Source organism: Schistocerca gregaria, chromosome 7, assembly GCF_023897955.1.
Source record: "Schistocerca gregaria isolate iqSchGreg1 chromosome 7, iqSchGreg1.2, whole genome shotgun sequence".
Classification (NCBI taxonomy): domain Eukaryota; kingdom Metazoa; phylum Arthropoda; class Insecta; order Orthoptera; family Acrididae; genus Schistocerca; species Schistocerca gregaria.
In genome coordinates this window covers 273,047,007-273,073,607 of record NC_064926.1, presented here as the reverse complement: position 1 = coordinate 273,073,607, position 26,601 = coordinate 273,047,007, and the positions used below count along the sequence as shown (strand labels likewise).

General features: G+C 40.3%; 1 protein-coding gene across 4 annotated transcripts in view; it reads left to right on the top strand.

Moving 5' to 3' along the window:
* The window catches only part of LOC126281978 (mast/stem cell growth factor receptor kita-like), a 309,972-nt gene that overhangs the window by 175,904 nt on the left and 107,467 nt on the right, over positions 1-26,601 (top strand). For all 4 annotated transcript variants that reach the window (XM_049981360.1, XM_049981357.1, XM_049981359.1 and 1 more), the window contains exons 8-10: positions 5,340-5,633; positions 18,084-18,256; positions 20,198-20,342. In XM_049981360.1, the coding sequence (XP_049837317.1) occupies positions 5,340-5,633; positions 18,084-18,256; positions 20,198-20,342 (612 nt within the window). The remainder of the gene's footprint in view (positions 1-5,339; positions 5,634-18,083; positions 18,257-20,197; positions 20,343-26,601) is intronic.

Sequence of the window (26,601 nt, the reverse complement as noted above, 5' to 3'; positions counted from 1 at the left end):
AACTCCTGACTTCTTCTCCATCTGCAGAGAGTCAAAGGCTGAAAGAGAGCTTGGAAGTATTCAAGCTACTAAATGATGTAAACAAATTTTCTTTGTTTTGTCACTCGAATACAACAGTTAGAATGTTGGATGAACGAATCTCTTATTAATCAGATGGCAGCTCTGAAGAGAGCCTTACAACAGAACAAAATAGAATCTCAGAACAGAATAGAATGATATTTCCCTCAAGCCTCTGTCAGCTGTTTTCCAGATGTTGTCATTGTCAGTAGCACCTGTTGTTCTGTGGCTTCCAAAAGGTCGCCAAGCTGATATGCCAAAGGGTAAGTTATGCAAAAGGTGCAAAAATTGCAGTGAACATTTAGTTAGCAAGAAACTATAGTTAACAGACACTAAAACAGAAATGTTTATTAACAACAAATTTTGGAAAAAATGCAGACACCGAGCAGAAACTGACAGCAGTAATGATAATAAAATCAGCAACAAAAAATGCTACAATGTGACAGGAATCAAATTACCAAATCTACATTACAACAGAAAAATCACAATTAAAAAGAGCACTAAAAGAACAATAAACTGAAAATAGTACAGTAAGGAAATTCTAACATAGAACATGTGCACATAACAATATATATTAGAAAGTCCTCTGTTTTGACAGTTCTACTGCCTTTTTATATTTTCTTTCTAATTCTTTCCATTTAACACTTTCTGTACTTCATTTTTGTATGTCTTCCATTATCAGTTATCACCTTTATACTATTCACTGATACATATTTATCAGTATTTTATCTTAAACGATAAGGATGTAGAATGATGAGCCAGTACTTACCTTAAGCTAGTGAAATTTCTAATACTACTCACACAAAAATGTAAAAGTAGAAAATACTATTCTGTCATTTGGAACTTGTGTATTCTTCTTCAAGTAAGAAAGAGGGACAGACAATGTAGGATCTGAGTGTCTTACTGCTTCTTTGATAACTTCCCCAACCAGTGTGTCTTTCGTCCTTGAGTTATGAACACATGTATTCAGAGAGCTGGGAATAGCATTTTCTACTTTTAAGGGTTTATATTTAAATGCTCAGGATTTTTTCTCCTGAAGGTATGTAATGGCTAGCTGTTCTGTTTCCTCGTACTTTAACATTATCCTCACTTTGGTTCCTACTGATATCTTTGACCACCTTTCAGTACAAATTCAAATCCATCAAGATATATATTGAAGTTTCATGAGAAATTGATTGGGCAAGATTCAGTATCAGGTCTAGGCATAAACTAATAAATTGACCATCTTATCAACCACCACAATCATTTCCAAATGTAACTGCAGTGAAACCTCTCTTTTACACTTTTCAAGGGATTTCAAAAAACAAAAGACGGCGAGATCTATTTACAAAATTGCAGTCACCAACTTTCTCTTCCAAATGCGAAAATATTTTGTTGAGCCCAACCTACATAGGTAGGAATGGTCATCAAAATAAAATAAGAGAAATCAGGCTTAGGTGTTCGTTTTTCCTGCACACTGTTCGGGAGTGGAATGGTAGAGAGATAGTATGATTGTGGTTCAATGAACCCTCTGCCAAGCACTTAAATATGAATTGCAGAATAATCATGTAGATGTAGATGTAGATGTCAGGGACTTGTTAGTTATCTAGTAGAGGCTTATTATCTAATAAAAAGCTGCTGATGTAACTGGAACTCATAAATATCCAGGAAGTAAGAACATTTGACTCAGTTTCAACATCAGTTGACATTTTTGAAAGAAGCAGCTGTCAATAATTATTTAAATAATGAAATACTCCACTAGTTACGTATTTTTTCATGCTTAGCGCCACATGTGTTGAAAGTTTTTTCTTGTTGTCAGGTGCAAATATGTACATAAATATTTTGTGTGGTATTTGAATATGCATTATTCTGTGTCTCTTGCAGTGTAGTCATCTTTTTGAGGTCATCAAGTACTGTGCCTCCTCAGTTCTGTGGAAAACCACGCACAAGCAAACTATCACTCACATTGTTTGTTTGTGTAATATCACAAATAATAAATGTGTAAATACTGCACTTGACAACGAGAATAAATTCTTGAAACACGTTTCACTCAGCATGGAAAAAATATGTAATTTGCGCTATGTTTAAATTAAAAACATTTGAGCAATGCAAAATGAATGACGGTGTCAACTAGTGCTAGAAGTTTCCAAATGCCAAAACGTGTTAAATATGGTTCAAAAAAGGAGTCATGATAATCACAATCATGAAACTGTGTTTGTGTAATAGGGACAGTTTGGAAATACTTGTAATTGGTCAGGATATCTTTATTCAAACAAATCTAGTTACTCCCATCAGCCACCGCACCAAGTAGAGCTTGGCAGTGGCGGGAGATATGGCATGAATTGTTCCAACTTCTACACATTTATCACTTCAGATCTGCTGAGTAGAGTGCCCTGTTGTCAAGACACGTAACTATGTAAAATTTGTAAACAGTGCTGGGCAGCCAATATCATGCCAGCATCATTTTTTCTCCATGAACAATGTTTCGTGATGCATAAATCACAAGAAAATTATATATATGTTGAAAGTCTGGTGCAAATTAACAGTGTGCATATAGGAAATTTGACAGGAATGATAAAGAGATGCTGTAAAGAGAGGGAAAATGTTAAGTCTGGGAATTTAAAAGTGGGGTTATGTGTAAGTATCCTTGTTGGTGGATAAAAGCATTGAAAATACATAAAATATGTAGGATTATCTTAAAAACTCATAAAATATAGAACCAAATGAAGTGTAATAAAATTATATGAATACATAATAAAATAGACGCGAAAATGAAAATGAGATGGGATGAAAGTCAGAAAAAAATAAAATACAGCTATGAACATGTACTCTAAAAGCCCCAGTTCCACAGAAATATCAGTCCTTTTCAAAGGCTTCACCATTTGCCCCAGTGCCAAATTCAATTACAGATGCTAGACCTGTCAGATAAATCACTCCATTACCACTTACTCCAGTCTTGTCACACATTTCCTGCCCCGTCATAGGCAGGGCCACCTTTGAATGTCGCCATGTATTCTACCAATTTAGCTGCTACCACTGTGCAGCATTCTGTGTGGGCTAGACCACTAAGAAGCTGTCTGTTGAGATAAAAGGCCACCACCTAACTGTTGCCAAGAGACACCTGTGCCACTCATTTGCCAAACTTGTTGCGTAACACACTATGCTTGACTTCACAACAGCTTTGCAGCTGGTGCCATGAGTATTTTTCCTAACAACAACAGCTTTTCTGAACTGTGCACGTGAGAACTGTCCCAGATTACTACTCATGCAGTTGGGCTCAATACTATATGTGTCGAGTTGTGCATGTATGAATGTTTGTGTGTTTATCTAAAAGTGAAGGGCTTTTAAATGTCTGCTGACCAGTGCCTCTTCCTTGTGATAAGTAGCAATCTGCTGTAACTCCTTTTGTTGTTATTCCATCCTGGATTCTCCATTCTCTGACTTCATGTACATGAAGGGTAACAGGAGTGATTTGCAAAAGCATCATTCAGTGTCATGAGGTCTCTCAAACAGAGTGATCACCAAGTGACTTTAATCCCATCAGTCACTGAAAACCAAACTGGTACATTTCTCATGCAAAATCCGTACAATCTGGGATCATAGATGCAGTATTTCTAGACTTCCAAAAAAACAATTCCCAAACTAACACACCAATTCCCATTAATAAAAGTGTGATCACGTGAGTACATGAGTTTCTTTTCATGTTGTTTGTTAATAGCCTGGGAAGCAATATTGAGAGCAATGGTAGCAGTAAGCTCAATAAGGCAGTTGCGTGTAATTAAGAATTGTATGTAAAAAAAATTGCAAAAATGTTCTTTCTAATCCTGATATGATATCAAAGCGGTGCAAATATTGACAGCATGAATTAAATGTTCATAAATGTAAAATATTGCATGTCACTAAAACAAAACTTACTCCCTCTAACTACAATAATGGTGAGTTGCAATTAGAATCACCATCTCCTACAAATACTTGGGTGTAAAAATTTGTGAAAGTATGAAACACAGAGATCACATAGGATTGGTCATAAGTACAGCAGGTGACAGACTTTGGTGCATTGGTAGTATATGTGGCAGCTGTAAAATAAATCGGAGATTTGTCTACCAACAGCACAACTTTTAAATATTTCCTTGTCATTGGCTTTCAATAACTTATTTAATTAAAGGGATAAACAAAATAATAATAGCTGTTTATTATCTAAATATGCCACTACCGGCACTGTGGTCTTCTGGAACTAATTTCTCTAATTTTTCCATTGCGAGGGCATCACATGAAACCAGTGTTCTCCTTATTGATACATGAGAGAAATTTTGTAGCTCATCCAGTTATTCACATTATTGATATTGTCTATGTCTGAGTTTCTTTAACTAACATTTATCATAGAGATACAGAAATTTGATGATGATCTATACTTCATCTTTGTCAGTCATTAAGTCATCTCTCCCTTTCTTTTCTTTCTTTTTTTGGGATGAAGGAGTAAATGACAGAAGCAATTACTGTCTCCATATCACACGAGGATTAAAGTCACATATGTGTATGATAATGGAAAAATCCTTGCTTGAATATAGATAATGGGAGCAGTAAAAACAACAGCTCACTATACTGTTCAAGCATGGAGCGGCCAATAAGTGTATATACTAGACTAACAAATTGTTGTGCCAGTACAACATAGTCAGCCATGTGAAATGGGCATGCAGATGTATGTATGCATTGTATGTGTGTTCTATTCTAGTTACTTCTGAAAAAGATATTGTTTGAAAGCTTAATGCCATATTCAGTCCTGTTTATATGCCCATCAACCACTCAAAACCTCAACAATATGGTGACTTGTTACCTTTCGACCTTCTGTTACCGAGCGAGCGGTGCAGTGGTTAGCACACTGGACTCGCATTCGGGAGGACGACGATTCAATCCCATCTCCAGCCATCCTGATTTAGGTTTTCCGTGATTTCCCTAAATCGTTTCAGGTAAATGCCGGGATGGTTCCTTTGAAAGGGCACGGCCGATTTCCTTCCTAACCCTTCCCTAACCTGAGCTTTCGCTCCGTCTCTAATGACCTCATCGTCAATGGGACGTTAAACACTAACCAGCACCACCACCACCTTCTGTTATTAACAGTCACATGTAAAAGATATTTAACAAGATTTCTCTGGTATGGATGCACTTTCTTTTAATAATTTATTGTAGTTATGAAAATAAGGAAATTTTTGTTACTTTTGGGTGACAATATTTTAAAACATATGTTTTGTAGATTTTCAGGTGAGCCTTTGAAATTTAAAAGCAATTGTTTTGTGGATTTTCAGGTGATTCTTTTGTTGATGTATCATTTTCTGCCACAAAGGACATAACTGTAGATGATGGAGAGAATGTTACATGGGTGGCATATGTTGATGCATTTCCAAACAAATTTTCTGTTGTGTGGAAGAGTCCACAGGATAAAGAAATTGATCCTGTTTTGCGATATTCTCTAATTACAAACAACAAAGAAATCAAGTTTTCTATTCAAAATGTAACAACCAAGGATCAGGGTAGATACACAGTGGTTGTTCAAAATTCAGGAAGTAATTTCATTTCATATCCAACACTGACAGTACGTGGTGAGTATAGTGAATTTATCTGCTGTTTCCTGCAAATTAATTTGCTTATGTGTTTGTATCAAAATGGAAGGTACAAATGTTAGATCTGTATCATAATACACTCTAAGAAAAAAGATGATGCACCATGAAGGAATTATCCAAATGGTACAGAATTGGTAGATGTGCTGTGTATGTACAGACAAACAAATGATGACAATTTCGAAAAAAAAAACCTGAATGATTTATTTACAAAAAAGAATTTCACAAATTGAGCAAGTCAGTATTGCATTGGTCCACCTCTGGCCCTTATGGAAGCAGTTATTTGGCTTGGCATCGATTAATAGAGTTTTGAGATGTCCTCCTGATTGATATCATGCTAAATTCTGTCCAATCGGTGTGTTAGATTGTCAAAATGTTGTGCTGCTTGGAGGGCCAAAACCCTTAATGCTGCATATGTTCTCAATTTGGGAGAGATCAGGTGACCATGCTGGCCAAGGTAGGGTTTGACCAGCATGAAGTCATGCAGTAGAAACTCCAGCTGTGTGTGGGTGGGCATTTTCTTGCTGAAATGTAAGCCCAGGATGATGTGCCATGAAGGGCAATAAAACAGGGTATAGATTATTGTCGATGTGCCACAGTACTCTAAAGAGTGTTGCAGATGACAACTAAAGGTGTCCTGCTATGAAATAAAATAGCATCCCAGATCTTCACTCCTGGTTGTTGGCTTGTATGGTGAGCAGCAGTCAAGCCAGTATCACTGCTGTTGGGATCATCTCCAGACACATCTTCAGCCTGGGATCTCATTGGCTGGAGTTGAATTGTTTTCAGTGATGAGTCCCTTTCAAATTAATCCTTGATGAGCAGAGAAGTCGTGTCACCAGGTGCCCCAGACCTAACTGTCATGCACCATACAGTCTGCCAACCAGAAGTGATTGTCTGGTTGTCATCCGCGGCACCCTTACAGCACAACAGTACCTCAATGATATTCTATGCCCTGTTTTATTGACTTTAATGGCAACCCATCCTGGCGTTACATTTCAGCAAGATAATGCCCTCCCACTCATGGTGAGAGTTTCTAATGCTTGCGTTCATGCTTGCCAAACTCCACCTTGGCCAGCAGGGTCACCGGAACTCTCTCCAGTTGAGAATGTTTGGAGTATTAAGGGTAGGGTCCTCCAAGCAGGTTGGGATTTTGATTATCTAACATGCCAGATGGATAGAATTTGGTATGTTGTCCCTCAGGAAGACATCCAATAACTCTTTCAATCAGTAGCAAGCCAAATAATTGCTTGCATAAGGGCCAGAGGTGGACCAAAGCATTATTGACTATCTCAGTTTGTGACACTCTTTCTCTTGACTAAATCATCCAATTCTTCTGAAGTTAAAATAATTCATTTGTCTGTACATGTAAATATCACAACTACTGATTTCTGTCCCATTTGGGTAATTACTTCATGGTGCTGCATTATTTTGTCTTAAAGTGTTTAAATAATTTACATGTTACTTTGTGGGGCACAAAATATTTTGTCTGCATTGTGCATTTTTCATCATTTAGTTGTTAAAGTTATTCCAGTTATATTTCTTATGTTATTTGTGACGGATGTACTCTCACACATGCAAGCAAGAAGTCTGCAGTGCAATAGTATTTAGAGGGAATAGCTCTGCTCTGTTGTGTGTTCACATGCCTCGTCAAGCACAACTTTACTTTTCTAGGATTTCTGTGTTTGGCATTGTTTAACATAATTGCCATGTTAAAAGAAGCCGGAAATCTTAAGAGGTTTCCTCCAAATTGAGACTCATTGTGTGACAGAGAATTTATGAGGAAGTAATTTAGTTAGTTAACTGCATGTGCTATAGATCATTTGAACAATTCTTTTATTGAAATGATGTGCAATAAGTCATAATTTGATGTTTAAAGCTTTCCCGGCGTACTGATTGTTCCATAAAAACTCCTTAGAATGACATTATTGAAATATTGGGGAGTACCTATATAGCCAACTTTATTTGGACCTATACTGATATGACCCCCCCCCCCCCCCCCCCCCCCCCCCCCCGCCGCCCCCATGAATCATGGACCTTGCAGTTGGTGGGGAGGCTTGCGTGCCTCAGCGATACAGATAGCCGTACCGTAGGTGCAACCACAACGGAGGGGTATCTGTTGAGAGGCCAGACAAATGTGTGGTTCCTGAAGAGGGGCAGCAGCCTTTTCAGTAGTTGCAGGGGCAACAGTCTGGATGATTGACCGATCTGGCCTTGTAACAATAACCAAAACAGCCTTGCTGTGCTGGTACTGCGAACGGCTGAAAGCAAGGGGAAACTACAGCCGTAATTTTTCCCGAGGGCATGCAGCTTTACTGTATGATTAAATGATGATGGCGTCCTCTTGGGTAAAATATTCCGGATGTAAAATAGTCCCCCATTTGGATCTCCGGGCGGGGACTAAGCAAGAGGATGTCGTTATCAGGAGAAAGAAAACTGGCGTTCTACGGGTTGGAGCGTGGAATGTCAGATCCCTTAATTGGGCAGGTAGGTTAGAAAATTTAAAAAGGGAAATGGATAGGTTAAAGTTAGATATAGTGGAAATTAGTGAAGTTCGGTGGCAGGAGGAACAAGACTTCTGGTCAGGTGACTACAGGGTTCTAAACACAAAATCAAATGGGGTAATGCAGGAGTAGGTTTAATAATGAATAGGAAAATAGGAATGCGGGTAAGCTACTACAAGTAACATAGTGAACGCATTATTGTGGCCAAGATAGATACGAAGCCCACACCTACTACAGCAGTACAAGTTTATATGCCAACTAGCTCTGCAGATGACAAAGAAATTGAAGAAATGTATGATCAAATAAAAGAAATTATTCAGATAGTGAAGGGTGACGAAAATTTAATAGTCATGGGTGACTGGCATTCGGTAGTAGGAAAAGGGAGAGAAGGAAACGAAGTAGGTGAATATGGACTGGGGGAAAGAAATGAAAGAGGAAGCCGCCTGGTAGAATTTTGCACAGAGCACAACTTAATCATAGGTAACACTTGGTTCAAGAATCATAAAAGAAGGCTGTATACATGGAAGAAGCCTGGAGATACTGACCGGTTTCAGATACATTATATAATGGTACGACAGAGATTTAGGAACCAGGTTTTAAATTGTAAGACATTTCCAGGGGCAGATGTGGACTCTGACCACAATCTGTTGGTTATGACCTGTAGATTGAAACTGAAGAAACTGCAAAAAGGTGGGAATTTAAGGAGATGGGACCTGGACAAACTAAAAGAACCAGAGGCTGTACGGAGTTTCAAGGAAAGCATAAGGGAGCAATTGACCAGAATGGGGGAAAGAAATACGATAGAAGAAGAATGGGTAGCTTTGAGGGATGAAGTAGTGAAGGCAGCAGAGGACCAAGTAGGTAAAAAGACGAGGGCTAGTAGAAATCCTTGGGTAACGGAAGAAATATTGAATTTAATTGATGAAAGGAGAAAATATAAAAATGCAGTAAATGAAGCAGGCAAAAAGGAATACAAATGTCTCAAAAATGACATCGACAGGTAGTGCAAAATGGCTAAGCAGGGATGGCTAGAGGACAAATGTAAGGATGTAGAGGCTTATCTCACTAGGGGTAAGATAGATACTGCCTACAGGAAAATTAAAGAGACCTTTGGAGAAAAGAGGACCACTGGTATGAATATTAAGAGCACAGATGGAAACCCAGTTCTAACCAAAGAAGGGAAAGCAGAAAGGTGGAAGGAGTATATAGAGGGTCTATACAAGGGTGATGTACTTGAGGACAATGTTATGGAAATGGAAGAGGATGTAGATGAAGATGAAATGGGAGATACGATACTGCGTGAAGAGTTCAACAGAGCACTGAAAGACCTGAGTCGAAACAAGGCCCCTGGAGTAGACAACATTCCATTGGAACTACTGACGGCCTTGGGAGAGCCAGTCCTGACAAAACTCTACCATCTGGTGAGCAAGATGTATGAGACAGGCGAAATACCCTCAGACTTCAAGAAGAATATAATAATTCCAATCCCAAAGAAAGCAGGTGTTGACAGATGTGAAAATTACCAAACTATCAGTTTAATAAGTCACAGCTGAAAAATACTAACGCGAGTTCTTTACAGACGAATGGAAAAACTAGTAGAAGCCGACCTCGGGGAAGATCAGTTTGGATTCCGTAGAAATGTTGGAACACGTGAGGCAATACTTACCCTACGACGTATCTTAGAAGCTAGATTAAGGAAGGGCAAACCTACGTTTCTAGCATTTGTAGACTTAGAGAAAGCTTTTGACAATGTTGACTGGAATACTCTCTTTCAAATTCTGAAGGTGGCAGCGGTAAAATACAGGGAGCGAAAGGCTATTTACAATTTGTACAGAAACCAGATGGCAGTTATAAGAGTCGAGGGACATGAAAGGAAAGCAGTAGTTGGGAAGGGAGTGAGACAGGGCTGTAGTCTATCCCCGGTGTTATTCAATCTGTATATTGAGCAAGCAGTGAAGTAAACAAAAGAAAAATTCGGAGTAGGTATTAAAGTCCATGGAGAAGAAATAAAAACTTTGAGGTTCGCCGATGACATCGTAATTCTGTCAGAGACAGCAAAGGACTTGGAAGAGCAGTTGAACGGAATGGATAATGTCTTGAAAGGAGGATATAAGATGACCATCAACAAAAGCAAAACGAGGATAATGGAATATAGTCGAATTAAGTAGGGTGATGCTGAGGGAATTAGATTTGGAAGTGAGACACTTAAAGTAGTAAAGGAGTTTTGCTATTTGGGGATCAAAATAACTGATGATGGTCGAAGTAGAGAGGATATAAAATGTAGACTGGCAATGGCAAGGAAAGCGTTTCTGAAGAAGAGAAGTTTGTTAACATCGAGTATAGATTTAAGTGTCAGGAAGTCGTTTCTGAAAGTATTTGTATGGAGTGTAGCCATGTATGGAAGTGAATCATGGACGATAAATAGTTTAGACAAGAAGAGAATAGAAGCTTTCGAAATGTGGTGCTACAGAAGAATGCTGAAGATTAGATGGGTAGATCACATAACTAATGAGGAAGTATTGAATCGGATTGGGGAGAAGAGAAGTTTGTGGCACAACTTGACCAGAAGAAGGGATCGGTTGGTAGGACATGTTCTGAGGCATCAAGGGATCACCAATTTAGTATTGGAGGGCAGTGTGGAGGGTAAAAATCGTAGAGGGAGACCAAGAGATGACTACACTAAGCAGATTCGAAGGATGTAGATTGCAGTAGGTACTGGGAGATGAAGAAGCTTGCACAGGATAGAGTGGCATGGAGAGCTCCATCAAACCAGTTTCAGGACTGAAGACCACAAAAACAACTACTGATATGAATAAAATTGGAAACCTTAACGTTCTAATACAGTACAAAAAGCCACTCTCATCAAAACACAAATAATTAAAAGAATACATTTTCAAAAAAATGTAAATAAATTATTAAGCATAAATAATCTAGAGCAGTATTATGAAAAGGATAGTTGCTACTCACCATATAGGGAGATGCTAAGTCAGAGAAATACACAACAAAAAGACTTTCAGAAAGTTAGCTTTCAGCCAACAAGGCCTTTGTTGAAAATAGACTCTCTCTCTCTCTCTCTCTCTCTCTCTCTCTCTCTCTCTCTCTCTCTCTCTCTCTCTCTCTCATGCAAGTGTAACTCACACAGACATGACCACATTCTCCAGCAGCTGGAGCAAAACTACGAGTGGCAGTGCATTTTGGGGAGCCAACTGGGTGGGGGTAAAGAAGAGGAATAGACGGTGAGATCGAGGGATAGTAGGGCAGGCAAGGGGACAGTAAAGAGCTGCTGGGAGTGTGCAGGTACGAGGAGGAGAGTAGCGCAGCTAGGTGCAGTTGGGAGATTAGATGGAGGGTGGGGTAGAGACAGGGGGTGGGGGGTTATCTGAAAAGGAGAGCAGTAGAAGGACTGGGTGCATTGGTGCAATGGAGGGCTGTTTAATTCTGGAATGGGAACAGGAAAGTGGCTAGATGAGTAAGGACTATGACTAATGAAGGTTGAGGCCAGGAGGGTTATGGGTACTTAAGATATATTCTAGGGAGATTTCCCGCCTGTGCAATTCAGAAAAGTTGGTGTTGGTGGGAAGGATACAGACAGGACAGGTGTGCAGCAGTGATTTAAATGAAGATTGTCATGTTGGGCAGTGTGCTCAGCAACAGAGTGGCCCAGTTGTTTGTTGATGGCCATTCATGCAGACAGACAGCCTGTTCTTTGTCATGCTAATGTAGAATGAAGCACAGTGGTTGCAGCTTAGCTTCTAGATCACATGTCTAATTTGACAGGTAGCCCTGCCTTTGATGGAACAGCTGATGTTTGTGACCAGACTGGAGTAGGTTGTGGTGGGAGGATGTATGGGACAGGTCTTAAATCTAGGTGTTTTACAGGGATGTGAGCCATGAAGCAAGGGTTTGGAAGCAGGGATTGTGTGGAGGTGGATGAGGATATTGTGTAGTTTTGTTGGGTGGTGGAATACCACTGTGGGATGAGTGAGAAGTACAGTGAGTAGGACATTTCTCATTTCAGGGAACAACGAGAGGTAGTGAAAACCCTGGCACAGAATGTTATTCAGTTGCTCCAGTCCTGGGTGGTACTGAGTCAGAAGGGGAATGCTCCTCTGTGGCCTGACTGTGATGCTTTGGGTGACTGGGAAGATAAGGTTTGGAATGTCTGTTTTGTACTAGGTTGGGAGGGTAATTACAATCTGTAAGCGATCAGTGAGATCATTGGTATATTGCGAGAGGGACTGCTTGTCACTAAGATGCAACAGCCATGGTTGGCTAGGTTGTATGAAGGGACTTCTTGGAATGTAATGGGTGGCAGCTGTTGAAGTGGAGGTACTGCTGGTGGTTGGTAGGTTTGATATTGACAGAGGTACTGATATAGCCATGATTGAGGTGGAGGTCAACATGGACGAGATGAAGTGAATGGGGGAGAAGGTGTTGAGGTTGTGGAGAAATGTGGATAGGGTGTCCTCACCTTTGATCCAGATCATGAAGATGTCATCAGTGAATCTGAACTAGGTGAAAGAGGTTTGGGATTCTCGGTGATTATGAAGGATTCCTCTAGATGGCCCATGAATTGGTTGGCATAGGATGCACCATGCAGGTGCCCGTAGCCCATACCCGGATTTGTTTGTAGGTATTGACATCCAAGGAGAAGTAATTGTGGATGAGGATATAATTGGTTATGGTGACTAGGAAGGAGGTTGTTGGTTTGGATCCATCTGGCATTGGCAAAAGTAGTGTTCAATAGCAGTAAAGCCATAGGCATTAGTGATGTTAGTGTAATGGGAGGTGGCATCAATAGTGACAAGCAGGGCACCATGTGGTAAAGGAACAAGAACTGTGGAGAGTCAGTGGAGAAATTGGCTGCTATCTTCTATATAGGCTGAAGGTATTTGTCCATGAGAGCAGAGAGTCTCTCAGTGGGGGACAGTAACTGGTCATAATGAGATGTCCTATGTGGTTGGTTTTATGGACTTTAGTAAGCATGTAGAAGGTAGCAAAGTGGGGAGTGCTGGGAGTTAGTAGAGAGACGACTCCAATGAGACTTTTTGGGATGGGCCTAAGGATTCGAGGAGAGACTGGAGATATTGCTGGATGCCTGGAATGGGGTCACTGTGGAACGGTTTGGCAGAGGAAGAATCTGACTGCTGGCATAGTCCTTCTGCCAAGTAATCCTTGTGGTTCAAAATACCAGTGGTGGTGTCTTTTAGGTTTATAATGCTGGGATCGGTTTATAGGTGGTGGATTGCTTATCTTTCTGTCTGTGTAATGTTAGTTTGTATGTTGAGAGATTTGGGGAATGGTGGTTAGGCAAGATTCAAGGCCAACAAATTCTGGAAAGTTAGCAAGGGGTGATTTGGTGGCAGTGGGGGTGAACTGAGTCAGGAAGGTTCAAAATTGGCCTTTGGTTGACTGTGATTGGTAGGGTTGGTGGAAAAAATATTTTTCCACTGTAGGGTCCAGGAGAAGGAGAGAAGGTCTTTAACAAGTCCCTTGTGATTGGTATGGAAGTGGAGCAAAAGGTGAGGACTTTGGGAAGGATTGATGCTTTTGCAGGGGTCTGGCTTTTTGAGGAAAGCTTCATGACTGTATTTCAGGTCTGTTTAGGTTCTGGATTTTGTGTGGTGGTGGGAGGGAGTTATGTAGGGTGGGGTAAATGTATTAGGTCTGTGAGACAGGCTTTGGTATTGCACAGCAGAAGAATTTTACGGATGGAGAGGAGGTATTGCAAGGGGCTTTGGATCTGATTGGTATGGTTTTGCAGAACAATGTTGGTGAGGGCTAAGGATTGGCAGAATTTGAGCAGGTTGAGGTCATTGTGGAAGGAGGGGTGGCAGCCAAAGATGGGTAATTTGATGGTAAAGCCATTAGGGGGGATTCCATGAGCCACACAACAATGCAAGAACAGTTTGTGCGATTGAGTTCTGGCTAGGGATAAGGAAACTTTTCTGTATTCATACAGATGTGAGGAGCAAGAGTCCATGGTGGTGGAAAAATGTGTAAAAATAATGTAGACTTAAGTCTGAAAAAATTTACAAATTTGTCCATCTCTCTCCTTGCCCCTATCATTCCCCACATTCTTATCTTCTACATGCTTCCTATAGTCCATGAACCTGTGGTTTTGCTGAACATGTTGGTGAGAGCTAAGGATTGGCAGAATATGAAAAGATGGTCATCATGAAGGGAAGAGTGGCAGCCAGAGATGGGTAAGGCCATTTTGGGGGATTCCATGAGCCAAGCAACAACAAAAGTACAGTAAGTGTGGATGGGTTCTGGCTAGGGATAAGGAAAGTTCTCTGTATTGACACAGATGTGAGGTGCAAGGATCCATGGAGGTGGAAAAAATGCAGGAAAATACGTAAGTAACATAGAATTACAACTAAAAAAATTCTAAAAAGTACACTCAACCACATGGGAAAGATCACAGAAAGGTTACCCTACTCTCCATTTCATCCTCGCATGTTCCTAGCAGGACTTAACCATCCTCCACACTTACCCTGCTATTCCTCCTCCTCCCTGTTGCATCCTCCTCTATACCCCCACTCAGTTGCCTCTCTTGTAAGGCACTGCTGCTTGCAGTCTGGCTCCAGCTGTGACTGTGGTCATGTGCGTGCGAGTTACATTTGTGTGTTTGTGTGTGTGTGTGTGTGTGTGTGTGTGTGTGTGTGTTTGTGTCTTTTGTCTTAGTTTTGACAAAGGCCTTGTTCGCCGAAAGCTAACTTTTTGATAGTTATTTTGTTGTGCCTTTGTGTGTCTTAACACCTCTGCTATATGGTGAGTAGCAACTATCCTTTTCATAATATTGTTACATTCCATCCTGGATTTTCCATTGTTTAGTAATCTAGAGCAATGAGTTCAGTATTCAGCACATTACTTTGCCAAAGTAACACTGATATGTGATGGTAATCACTTTATAACAAATATTTCCAGATACTGCTCATACATATGAGAATTAATTTCATGAAGACTGAAACTGATCTGGCTCACTCATCTGAAGTTAGATCATATTCAAAATTATGAAACATTTCTTCTTCATGAGATGAATGGGTGGACATAAAGACCTAATTGTTTGCTTCCTCTGGCCAAAAGTTTTCTTAATCAAGCATCCAGGTTACAATTTTTTGTGTAAATATGTACTCTCTGCAACAATTATCCTGTTAACTCTAAGGTAACTTATGCATTCATAAATCAGTTATAATAGACACAGTAATGGAGAGTTTACTTTTTCTTATGCCACCCCAAAAATTTATTTCATTTATTTTATTTATTTATTGATTTATTTTATTTAAATATGGAGGAGCTGTAAGAAAACTATACGAAATTAAATTATCATGCTCTTCACAGTCTTCAGTTCAATGAGAAAAGTGTACAACTTTTAACTTCAAAATTAAATTCGCTTTTTTAATAATGGGCTGTTGATTTCTTGTCATACCATTCATTCCAGACCCTAATTAAGAGATTAACAACCATGTGAAAATTATATAGAAAGAAACAATGCCTCCTCAAAACTTTGTCAAGTATATGTATTTTATTTTTAATCTTTTTGGGAGTTACTTTAATTTTATTTGTTTCTATTGTTATATCAGTAAATAAAACAAATATATGTACAGTAGGGGTGGGGTTGAAATGGAGAGATTGGAAAATGAAAATGAGAAAGGAAAAGAGCAGCAGAAGAATGAATTTATTTGATTTTGGTACAAGAAAATGTTTAATCTGAGCACAAGCTGGAAAGTCTGTTTCCATTTTCAAAGTTAAATATGACACATCTAATGGATGATATTTTATCTCCTGATTATGTCTGTCTCAAATCAGGAGCAACTCAATAACAGCTTCATGATGAACTCCCAAAAATGTGCCATTAGATCACCAGGCACAAATTAAATGTTGCTTAGCCTCTATAGAAGCAAGGTATCTTTCTGTGGAAGAATAGAATAGAAAAGAATAGAATGAAGGGATAATGCAGAGACACTTTTACAGTGTCAGTCCTTTTGTGTCTCTTTGTCATTTTTTGTCTTTGTTTTTCCTTTTTTGTTTCTTTATTTCTTCTCATCTTTGCTTTTGCAAGCCTTGTGCACATCTAGTGCTACCTAAAATCATTTCTTATTGTTTTTTATTTGTTTCATCCCTATTACTTCATTCATTGCCTCTGACCTTCGTATGCATTACATTAACTTAATCTTTTCACCTCTCTTGCAGAATTAGTCTAAACATACCTGTATTATCCAAAATGACTTTATAGCTTGATCTTGCCTTGAGATAAACTTGTATTCCTTTTATTTTTCTTTCATTTGATCTCTAGTATAATTTAGCTTTCCACGATTATTGCTTTGTTGCCTCTAACCTATGCCAATGAAGCCACTATAGCATCTTTTGTAGCTAATGAGAATAGTCAAATATAAGTACCTCTGTCTGACTTGAAGTTTCAGTTTTGATAATTCTTTCATAGTTAAATACTGTGTAATAAAGAGAAAAGCCTTTTTACGTAACCAATTATAGCATTTTCTTATCCAAAAAGAATTATCTTCAGTGATAGCATTACATTTCTCTCTCATTCTGGAATATACCTTACGTACACATTATTTGTGTATAGTGAATTGATATCATTCATAAAAAATAATATTGAGATCATCTTCCAAAATTATTGGGATTTTGGAAACAATAATGTAAGGAAAAAGATAGATTGCTACTCACAGTAAAGATGACACAGTGAGCTGCAGACAGGCATAACAAAAAGATAGACACATATTTAGCTTTTGGCCAAAGCCTTCTTCAGGAAAGGAAACATGCTCACATTTGGTCACACAAGCAAGCATACCTGACAGTCACATGACCACAATCTTCGGCAGCTCAGACCAGACTGCAACTGTCATGTTGAATGGAGGCGACAGTCTGGAGAGGGTGGGAAAGGGGAAGAGATAGCAGGGTATACGTGGGGTGAGGGTAGAGCTCTGTCTGGCAGAGCATTCAGGGGCTGGGGGCAAGCATGACAAGACTCCCAAGTACAGCATCAGACAGGCGTGGAACAGGAGGGGTGGGGGGGGGGGGGTGGGAAGGTGTGGAAAAGGAGTAGGGAGGGGGAAAGACATGTGGATGCTTTGGCATAGGGCAGCACACAAATAGGGTGAGGGGATGTAAATAGGGAGGAGGTGATAGGATAGATGGTGGTAACTTACTGCTCCATACCCTCTACAGAACAGTTTCTGCCCCATCAGTCCTAATGCCTCCTCCCTATTCACATCCGCTCGCCAACTCACTCACCCATCTCTCCCCTTCTCAGCTCCTCCCCTTTTCCACTCACTCCCCCTCCTCCCCCCTGTCCAATCCCCCTCCCCACCTCCCTTCTGACAACCTTCCGAAGGTGCTCCTGGTGACAGTTTCATCATGCCTCTTTCTAGTCCCTGCACGCTCTGCCGTACAGCACTCTTCTCCTCCTCCACTTATACTTTGTAGCCTTTTTCCTTTCCCACCCTCCCCGCATTGCTGCTTCCACTCAAAATGATATTGTATTCCAGTCTTAACTGCTCAAAATGGTGGTCATTTTGGCATGAGATGTACATGCATGTGTGAATGAAATGTGTTATGCTTCTGTTTCCCAAGAAGACTTTAGCCAAAAGATAAAGGTCTAGCAGTCACTTTGTTATGCCTGTCTGCAACTCAAAGTGTCATCTTTATGGTGAATAACAATCTCTCTTTTTCCTTATATTGTTGATATTCCAACCTGGGGTTTCCATTGTTTGATGTTATAAAGAAATAAATTATTATCTCCAATAATTACCGTGGATGTAATAGAATCAGGAGGTTGTTAGACAGCAAAGGCTCTTTCTTCACAATTTATCTGCATTTAGTGTATGTAATTTGTTTTCTGTTTGTATTTTCAATGTAGTGTTCATTCATTTTATGATTTCACATAGACATTTTGTTCTTACAGGTAAGCCAACAACATGGATTGTCAACAATCAGAAGAAAATATTCTTAGCTGAAAAAGAAACATACATAGTGAAGTGTGAGGTGGCTAGTGGTTCCAGCCTTGTTATTGTTTCCTGGAATTTTACTTCATGCACTAGTGAATCTGCTTGCACAACCAAATATTTAGAAACAGAGGTATAATACCTAATACAGTTAATGCTTCATCTTGTGTGTGTGTGTGTGTGTGTGTGTGTGTGTGTGTGTGTGTGTGTGTGTGTACACGTGAATGCACATTCACATGTTGACTGCTTCAGTACTCCCTTAATTTCTATTTGCTTTTCATAATACAACTTTTAAGATGAAATCACCTAGAAACACAAAATACATGTATGAATGCAACACCTATACATTCATAAACATGATTAAGTCTTTAGCTAGTAGATTAAGGCAAACTGAGACTGGTGGGCAGGCAAGAAAAGGATACTGATATTAAGTGACTGGACTTTTAAATTTTCAAGAGTAACATTAATTTCAGAATGCTGCCAAACAAGGTTAATCTTAGTATGGTGATGGACCATGAAATTGGTCAACAAATATGACCAAACATTGTTGCATGGAGTTGTAAATATCCTGAATGGTGTGCTGTGGTATTCCATCTCCTGCAGCTTGCACCAGAGTGTGCAATACCTGCAGATTGTTGAGTGTGGGTGGATCCTTGAGTGTGTACGTCATAGAACCTCATTCTCAATTTGGGAGAATACTAATTGTGTAGCTGGCCATGGCAGAGCATTCACAGGACATAAATTGACCTATTAAAGTTATGCATAGGGCTTAGCTTTCATGAATGGTAGTGCCATTGGTACCAGGACATCCAGAATGAATCACATGGCTGTTATGATGTCCTTGAGGAACCACCAATGGTGATTGGTCACCAGATTATCTCATGAGTCATGACCCATACCATAATACCAGACTGTGGTACAAGTGATTTGATACCACAATCCACTTGTCATTACTTCATGGCATTCTCAACTTTGCCTCCAGACATGAGCCCCTGTGGCAGTCACCTTCCAGGTTATTGAAAATGACCCAATACCAGTCTACACAGCATTATGTCCATCATTTGTAATACAAGGCAAGTCACTGATGTAATGGTCAGAATATGGAGAACCTCACATTCCTTCTTTGGAATCTGCTGAAGAAAGTGAAGAAAAGTGACAAATGAAATTGAAGCTCACCAGAATCTTGTCTGAATCTTCATTAAAGCAGACCTGCCAATATTAACAGTTTTTACAGTGCAGGCTGTACAGGCCTCTCAATGGAACTTATTTCTGTCACTGGACCCACAGACTGCGATCTACAGAGGGTGATGGTGGTGTCCAACAGCCATGTGACACAGCTCTTCACAAATGCATATTGAGTAAGTGAACTGGTGTTGGAACACACAGCCAAGGCATAGTGAAATACAAGTAATGCCTTTAGTATGATACTCAACATAATGGCTAATACACCTATTGATGGTCCTCATATCAGAGCCAGTGTACCCAAGATCTTGTCTCCCTTTTCTGTCGCTAAATGCATTGCTGACTGAGAAAAGCCAGTGCTGTGCAACATAACAGCCGCATTTGAGGTCGATATGTTTGGTTATTCTGGGTACAACTTTTTGTACAGTGGTAAATGTGTTTAGGAAACATGTAGACACACATGTATCTGAAATGACTCAGGGTAAAAATTTGATCATAAAAAATTATAAATATATCGAAATTTCTTCTTTGGGCTCAGATGAAAAAAAAAATAAATAAAAGTAATGAATTAAAATGGAGCACTATAGAACAGTTTTTGAATCTTCAGAGACTAGCACAAAATCTAAGAGATTCAATTATCTTTGTTATTTGCATTAAATTCATTCTCAATTTATACAGTGTACCAAAATATTGTGCATTCTAGCATGTTGCCATCTCCCCCCCCCCCCCCCCCCCCCCCACAAATTTTTGTGTGTTTTTTTTGTGTTTAGCACATTGTTTTCATTTGTCTGTAATCACAGAAGGTAGCCTCGACAATATTACTTAATTGGAAGTTTGATAGATTTATCTCTTGTATTGAATCTTATAAGATTGATGAATAATTATTTTGCAGCAAAGGAATAATGCAGATGGTGTGAGGAATGGATCTTTTCTGACTTCCACGTACAAATTTTCATGTGAAATACCAGGAAATCTGTCTTGTATTGCTTCAGATGATTATGGAATAGGCAGCAACACCATTGAAATTATTTGTGAAGGTAAATTATCTGTATTTTAAATTACTGTCTTTCCATTAGAACTGTCATGAGGAGCATTCAATAAGTAATGCAATACTTGTTTTTTTGGCCACTTTTGGTTGGAAAATGCAGAATTTGTTGTGGGACATTGTGGAATATTCCCACTCAGCCCCTACAGTTTTATGAAGGTTATAATGCTATAGTAGCCTTCAAAATGGTGTGTGTAATGGAAGTATGTTCCAAGCAGAGAGCTGTCATTGAGTTCATTTTGGTGGAAAACAGAGCTTAGCAGATACTTGTAGACACTTGCAGAATATCTACAGAGTCCTGGCAGTGAACAAAACCAAGGTGAGCTGTTCGGTGAGGTGTCTTATCATCATCACAGCATAGTTGTGCAAACCTGCCTGATCTCCTACATGCTGGTTGGCTGTGCACAGCCATGACTCCTGCAATGTTGGAATGTGTAGATAGTCTCATTTGAGGTGATTGACGGGTCAGTCAGACACCTTGCGCTCAACTGGGTGTTTCTGTTGGAAGTGCTGACAAACTCATTTACCGATTGGGGTACTCAAAAGGCATGTGGCCACTGGGTTCCTCACTGCCTAATAGAAGACCATAAAGAGCAACAAAGGATCATCTGCGCAGAATTGCTTGTGCATTATGAGGCTGATTGTGACAATTTTTGTCTAACATCATCACAGGCTATGAAAGTGGTACCATACCAACTCTTCTTCAAAGGAAAGGTCAAAGCTATACTCTCAGCCAGTAAAGTTATGATGACAATCTTCTAGAATTCTGAAGGAGTTATTCTGTTTGATGTCCTCCAGCATAGTGCAGTTATCAGGCTTGAAGTTTATTGTGCTACCCTCAGGAAATTGAAGAAATGACTTCAGCTTGTTTGCTGCTAGAGTAATACAAACAACTTCTCCTTTTTCATGACAATGCAAGGTCTCACACAAATCTGTGCACCCGAGAGGATCTCACAAAACTTCGTTGGACTCTTCCTACTCATCCACCCCACAACCTGGATCTCATACCTTCAACTTCCATCTGTGTGGCTCAATGAAGGATGCACTCTGGGGAAGCAGTATGTGGATGTTGGGTAGGTTATTGATGCAGCAAGACATTGGCTCTGATGTTGACCAGTAGAGTGGTACCTTGTGGGCATACAGGCCCTTCAGTAAGGCTGCATAAGGCCACACCATTGAATAGAGGTTATATTGAAAAATAGGGTTTTATAGACAAAATACTGGGGAATAATATGGTGTATTGGAATCCTGAATACAACCAACCTGCTTTCAGTAAAAATGTGATGCATTACTTATTGAACACTCCTGTATATTGTAGAACAGCTAACAACATAATCTGTTCATTATAAATGCCTGCTGCCACCCCACCGCCCCAAAAAAGTGGCTTGGGGAAAATAATAAACAGTAAGTCCTCTTGAATTAATTGTTGCAGTAGTGACTTCATAGGTCCAGATCTCATCCTAGACATGAAGATTCCACAAAACCATTAATGCTGATGTTACTGATGTAGGTTTGCAATACTACTAGGTCCACTAACTGCTGTAACTATCAAATGCTTTACAAAGCTTGCAAAACAATTTAAATATCTGAAATGTCAAATAATTCATGCAGCACATCTGAGATAGCTAAAACATACAATCAGATATTTTCAAAATCTGCTTGAATAACTGTGATTAGAAGAACAGCTCTCTACTGAAGTAGAAAAATAATGTTGTGGTTGTATTTCATATGCAGAAAGTAAGTATTGAATATGTTATTTAAGAATGGAAGGACCAGATTGGAATATCAGCAATATTATTAAAAAACAGGTTTCTGCTTACTATAAAGATGTCACATTGAAATGGATACAGACACGATGAAAAGTCTGTTGCATATAAGCTTTTCGCCAAAGCCTTGTTCAGAAAAGAAAAACATATGCACATTCAAACAGGCAAGTACCTCACACATATGTGAGACCTATCTCTGGCTGCCCCAGCTAGAATGCAACTGAAATATGTTGAACAGGAACAACAATCTCTCATAGGGTAAGAGTTGGAGAAAAGGAATTATTGCTACCTGGTGGAGTGTGAAAGGTTAGAAGTGGTAGAGCAGCTCTGGCAGGTGCAGCATCAGCTGGCTTTAGGTGAAGCAGATAGGGGAAAATGAGGTGTAGAAAGGAGAGGAGTAGAGAAGAGTAGAAGTTCAGTGGGTGTGGTGGAAGAGAGCAGCACACAATGAGAGTGAGCGTGAGAGAAGGTAAATTGTGAGGTGGTGATAGGGCAGAGGAGGCAGAAACAGTTGGATGGAGTGTGTGGTGATAGTAGCTTACCATAGGTTGAGGCTGGGATGATTTCAGGAGGGAAGAATGGGTTGTAAGGATAACTCCAATCTAGTGCATAAAAGCTAGTGGTGGAGAGGAGGTTCCAGGTGGCCCAGATTATGAAGCAGCCTTTAATAATCCCATCTGCGCAGTTCAGGAAAGGTGGTAGTGGAGGGGAGATTCCAAATGGCCCACATTTGAAGCGACTATTGAAATCAAGCAAGTTATGTTCAGTTGCATGTTGTGCTACAGTTTAGCATGTTTCATGATTGTTATATTATCAGGTCTTGCACTGACCAGTGCCATGACACTCTTCTCCAAGATGAGCAAGGTATGTTCTGTCAGTTTATCTGAACATCTCCACACTGAAACTGACTGATGTGTGGTATTCCCCATACCCAAGCTCATAAGCTGTGGGTTTTTCATGTTCTGCTGTGTCAATGGTGTATCATGAGTGCTGTGGTTCAGGAAAGAAACACTGCTGCAAGAGTCAACTACAGAGTGTAACAATGTGTTAGTGAGACAGGGGCACTGTTAGCTATCACTGACTGTGACGGCACATAGACAGACCACAGAAATTCAGTTCTGGATAACAACAAATGATGAGCAGTGATATCATTGCTGGTGGGTACTAAGGCCACTGCCTGTATGTTTATTCCCTCTCACCACAGATTAAAAGTCACAATGATAATTATTGATGGAGGAACATCACTGCTGAATGCTTGAAAAATGGAGAAAGGTCACCTGGACTGATGGATCACAGTACTTATTGGTATACTCCTCTGGCAGGGTACAGGAACATATGAAACCACATGACACGGTTCATCTTTCTTGTCAGTAGGGCTTTATCCTGCAGATGGTAGAGGTATTCTTGTTGGTGGGGGGATGTTTACATGTAATGAAATGAGACACTTGAAATTTCCATATTACTTGGACCTCAAAAAACCCTCAGAAGAGGAGAGAAGTAAAAAGACTGTGGGTGTGTTGGTAGAATAGAGGACTGTGTAGTGCTGGAATGGAAAAAGGAAAGGGGATAGGTGGGTAAAGGACAATGACTAATGAAGGCTGAGGCCAGCAGGGCTATGGGGACATAGAATATGTTGCAAGGAGAGTTCCTTCACACACAATTCAGAAAAGCTGGTGTTGCTGGAAAGGACCCAGATGGCAGACGCTGTGAAGCAGTCATTGAAATGAAGAATGTCATGTGGGCCAGCATGCTCAGCAGTTGGGTGATCCAGCTGTTTCTTGGCCACAGTTTATCAGTGGTCATTCATGCAGACAGACAGCTTGTTGGTTGTCTTTCCCACTTAAATTGCAGCACAGCTGTTGCAGCTTATATTGTAGATCACATGACTCATTTCACAGGTTGCCTTGCCTTTGATGGGTTAGGTGACACTTGTGACTGAAATGGAATAATTGGTGGTGGGGGAATGTGTAGTACAGGTCTTGCTTCTAGATCTATTACAGGGATATGTGCCATAAGGCAAGGGGTTGGGCGCAGGGTTGTATAGGGATGGATGATGACTCTCTGTAAGTTTGATGGGCGGTGGAATACCACTGTGGGAGGGATGGGAAGGATATTGGGTAGAACATCCCTCGTTTCAGGGCACAGTAAGAGGTAATCAAAACCCTGGGAGATAATGTGATTAAGTTGCTCCAGTCCCGTGTGGTACTGAGTCTTCAGGGAAACGTTTCTCTATGGCAGGATGGAGAGTTTTGGGATGTGGTGGATGACTGGAGAGATGAGGTATGGGAGAGATGTTTTTGTGTAAGGTTGGGAGGATAATTATAGTCTATGAAGGCTTCAGTGAGACCCTAGGTGGATTTCAAGAGGGATTTCTTGTCGATAAAAATGCAATGGCTGTATCTAAGGGGCTTCTTGGTATGAAAGGGGTGGCAGCTGTCGAAGTGGAGGTGCACTGTTGGTTGGTAGGTTTGATATGGAAAGAGATACTGATGAAGCAATCTTTGATGTCGAGCTCAACATCAAGGAAGGTGGCATGGTGGGTTTAGGAGACAAGTGAAGCAAATGGGGGAGAAGGTGTTGAGGTTCTGGAGGAATGTGGACTGGGAGTCCTCAGCCTCAATCCAGATCATGAAGATCTCATCAGTGAATCTGAATGAGGTAAAGGGTTTGGGATTCTGGGTGGTTATAAAGGTATTCCTCTAGATGGCCCATGATTAAGTTGGCATAGGATGGTGTCATGTGGGTGCTCATAGCTCTACCCCAGATTTGTTTGTAGATGATGCCTTGAAAGGAGAAGTAATTGTGGGTGAGGATATAGTTGGTTATGGTGCCTAGGGAAGAGGTTGTGGGGTTGGAGTCCATAAGGCATTGGGAACGGTAGCATTCAGAACCAGTAAGGCCATGGGTGTTAGGGGTGTTTGTGTAAAATGATGTGGTATCAGTAATGACAAGAAAGGCACTATGTGGTAACGGAAAGGGAACCATAGAAAGTCAAGGGAGGGAATTTATATAGGGGAGTAGGTTGTGGGTAGTAGCCTGAATGTGTGAGGCCAAGGCTTTTGGAGGAAAGTATCAGAAGTATCAGTCCTTTCCAAAGGCCTCACACTTTCCCGCACTACTAAATTCAGTCATGAAGGAGTTGTTAAAGACTTTCTCTCCTTCTCCTAGTCCCTAAAGTGGAAACACTTTCTTGCCACCAGCCCTACCAATCAGACTCAAACAAAGACCAATATTGAACCCCGACTGACTCAGATCACTCCACCATCCAATCGAAACTAACCCCCACTGCCCCCAAATCATTTCCTTGTTAACTTTTCAGAATTTCTTAACCTTGAACCTTACTCGACCATTGTTCCCCACATCACTCAACATGCAAGCTAACCTTACATCCACAGAAAGAAACACAATCACAACCTAAATCTGATCCTGACCTTATTACCCTACATGCTGACAAATGGTCCATAACAGTTGTTTTGATCGGCAAGGATTATCTGGAAGAAGGACTCCACCAGCTGTCAGATTCATCCACCTAAAAACCGTGACACAGTGACCCCATTCCAATAATCCAGAGATTTCCAGTGTCTCCTCAAATCCTTGGGACCATCCGAGACCTCTACCGAGAGTCCACCTCTCTCCTTAGCCCTACCACTACCCACAGTCCTAACTTCTACAGCATCCAACCACCCAGGATGCCCCAGTGTGGCCAGTTACTGTGGCCCCACTGAGAGAATCTGCTCTCATAGACCAACACCTTCAGCCTATTACCTGCATCCTACCCTCCTATACAGGGTGAGCCGCTAACAATTGCCACCAAGAATAACTCCAAAAGTATGATAGGAGCTGAAAAGTTTGGAGAACAAAAGTTACATGGGACAATGGGAGCCATAATCTGACATTGGTTTTTTGTTGCTAGTTGGGGTCGTTACAGAGATATAAAGGTCAACTTTGATTTTTTAAATGGGATGCTATAGTTTGGTACTTATTTTCTGATAGTGACTATCGAGGCAAATCCAATGATGTGTAACAGTAAGGTCTTTGATGGTCAACAAAGCTCACAAAGATGACATGAACGTCTATTTACAGATGAATCTTCTTATCAGGGATTGAGTGGAATTCCTTATCACTCGGCCCTTATCAAAGCACATGCTCTGACAATTCTCTCTTGCATATGTGTAGGTTTGGTTGGAACATCTTTATAAACAATGTCTTTTACAAATCGCCACAAGAAAAAATCCAGAGGCGTCAAGTCTGGTGAAAGAACCGGCCACGACACATCTCCTCCGCATCCATTCCAATGATTTGGGAATTGTCTCTGCAACTCATTTCTAGCCATCAGCAAAAAATTTGCCGGACACCCGTTGTGTTGATTACACATTCTGTTCCTTGTTCCTAAAGTTATTTCTTCCAATAACAGACCTAATGTTTCTTATGGTGTACTTCCTACCATTAAGATTTCCTTTGATGAAATAGGGGCCTATAATTCTG